This window comes from Cyprinodon variegatus, unplaced genomic scaffold (assembly GCF_000732505.1).
Source record: "Cyprinodon variegatus isolate N-32 unplaced genomic scaffold, C_variegatus-1.0 Scaffold643, whole genome shotgun sequence".
NCBI lineage: Eukaryota > Metazoa > Chordata > Actinopteri > Cyprinodontiformes > Cyprinodontidae > Cyprinodon > Cyprinodon variegatus.
Genome location: NW_015151096.1, coordinates 361,156 through 363,495, shown reverse-complemented (window position 1 = coordinate 363,495; position 2,340 = coordinate 361,156). Strand labels below are relative to the sequence as shown.

The 2,340-nt window shown below is 40.9% G+C and overlaps 1 protein-coding gene across 1 annotated transcript in view; it reads right to left on the bottom strand.

Moving 5' to 3' along the window:
• The window catches only part of tlx3 (T-cell leukemia homeobox 3), a 3,556-nt gene extending 1,611 nt beyond the window's left edge, over positions 1-1,945 (bottom strand). The window contains exons 1-2 of the mRNA XM_015393476.1: positions 1,244-1,945; positions 39-276 (exon numbers count right to left, since the gene is read on the bottom strand). Of these exons, the coding sequence (XP_015248962.1) occupies positions 39-276; positions 1,244-1,670 (665 nt within the window). The 5' untranslated portion in view covers positions 1,671-1,945. The remainder of the gene's footprint in view (positions 1-38; positions 277-1,243) is intronic.
• Positions 1,946-2,340: the final 395 nt, after the last annotated feature.

Genomic DNA, 2,340 nt, shown 5'->3' with positions numbered 1-2,340 from the left:
AGAAATGTATTCACTGCTCCATTATGTTTCCTACCAACCTCCACTTGGTTCTGCGGTTCTGGAACCAGGTTTTGACCTGCGCGTCGGTCATCTTCAGACTTTTGGCCAGAGCTGCGCGCTCGGCGCTGGCCAGGTACTTCTGCCGGTGAAAGCGCTTTTCCAGTTCGCAAATTTGGACTCTGGAGAAGGAGGTTCTGGGCTTTTTCCGCTTAGGTGGGGTTCGGTTCTGGTAGGGGTGACCTATTCGCCGAGTGACTGCAAAAGGCACCAAAGCCGCTGCAGGAGGCAGGAAAGGAGGTGAGTTATAAATACAGGAACATTTTACACAAAGTGTAACAAACAATCATTCATGGTTACCTGGATGCCCAAACCCAAACAGCCAATCACATGCGCCATGGAGAACACGTTTCCTATTTAGGTTGTTTTTGGTTTCTATCTTTCATTTATTTGACTCCACATTAGTTTTTCCTCTTGACTGTTAAATTATAGTTTGTTATACTGTCTTTTATGGTGTGTTTATATAAAAATAATAATAATCCCCAACCTCTAACATTATCGAGCCTTAAAAATTGTAAAGCCATTTTCAACCAGCTTTGAATTTAATTACACCTTGAATTGAATTTAAACATCTATCTATCTATCTATCTATCTATCTATCTATCTATCTATCTATCTATCTATCTATCTATCTATCTATCTATCTATCTATCTATAATTATCTATCTATCTAAATGATAAATATTTATTGTTTTTTTATTAACAATTTATCATTATAGTACAGAATGTTTTTTAATATCCTAATTTTAAGAGAAGCCGGCTGTGGTGTTTAATGATTTTAGGACATTCATTTTAATCATTCCGTTTTATGTTTACATTTTAGGACTGATGGAAGTATTAACCTAAATAAAAAAACACAGAGCAATATAGTTAGTTTGACTTTTTGCCACTTATTGATACTAAGTTGTGCTTTTTTCTTTGTTTTAGTTCAGCATTTCTGCTGTTCTATAAATGTATTTTTAACTGATTTGTATTTTTCTTGATTAAATATCATAACTACAAATGTACCGGTAGATGTATTTTAACTATTCTGATAACAAAGAAACCAAAAACATTTCTGTGGGTTTGAAAAGCAAGTTTTTTTTTTTTTTTTTTTTTTTTTTTTTGATATAGGTGCCGTTGATGCCGTTTTAAACTTTATTAAATTTTAATGAGGGGATCCCGTTAGCTCTGCCAGCTGGCCTACCTGATATTCTGTCCTTGGCGAACCTGTTTCCTATCCAAGGGAAGCACAGCCCTCCAAACCCAGGAACTGCGCTCTGCACAGGTGCCGCGGGTCCAGGGGCCGTAATTGGTCTATGAGCGGGGACTCGTATCACACCCCGGCTGCCCAAACTCCTGTTCTCTCCGTATGAAGCTGAAGCCTCCGCTGGAGGCATGATCCCAGAGAGGGAGATTGACAGCGCTGTGTATGAGGGCGCATTGGCACCGCTCGGGTTTCCCAAGCTATAATAGGCGTCACCGTTGCTTAAATCCGATCCACTCTGTCTCCCCGGTGTGTTCCCGTTCTCTGGCTCCGATCCGGCTCCCAGAATCTGATCGATGCCGAAGCTGATGGGTTCGTGGTTGACTGGTTTTGGAGGAGGACTCGGCGCGCTGGGTGCTTGCTCCATCCCTCGCTCGGTCGCTGAAAGGATGGGGAAACTGGATAAGGTGCTTTCAGAGGGGAATCACAATGAGGTCAAACTGCACCAAAATTCATCGTCAAAAGTCTCTCCATCGCTTTGCATGTCCAAAAAAATTATAATAATCAGCATATGTTCTCGGATGGGCCTCTTCTGCAGCATTGACTCCTTTCTACCGAAAGTTTGATGGGCGTTTGGAGAGATGTGACGCTCTGTCCTCCTTCTCAGCGCGTCAAAACGCTCAGTCTTGGAGCTCCGTCCTCCCCCATCCGTCTGCACCTTTCATTGGCTGGCACTGGAATGACTGATTGAATGTCAGCAGAGGGGAAGGCCCATGGTTTGGCAGAATATTCAAGATTTCCCATAACCATGGCTGTCAGTGTGTTTTACATGTTAAGAGATGGCATCTTAAAGCCGTGCGAGTGAGTCAGAGTTTCGCTTATTAAATATTATAAACACACAATAACAAGCTCACTAAAACTCAACGGATATCTCCCTGATTTATATAAAAAAAAAGCGCTTTTAAAAAAAACCCAAAGTTGTCGATTATTCCAGCCACATATAACACACTGTTATATGAGATTCCACATTAATGTTCAAATCACTCATTTAAAGTTTTTTTTTTTTGTTGTTGTTGTTTTTGCATATTTTTCCCTTG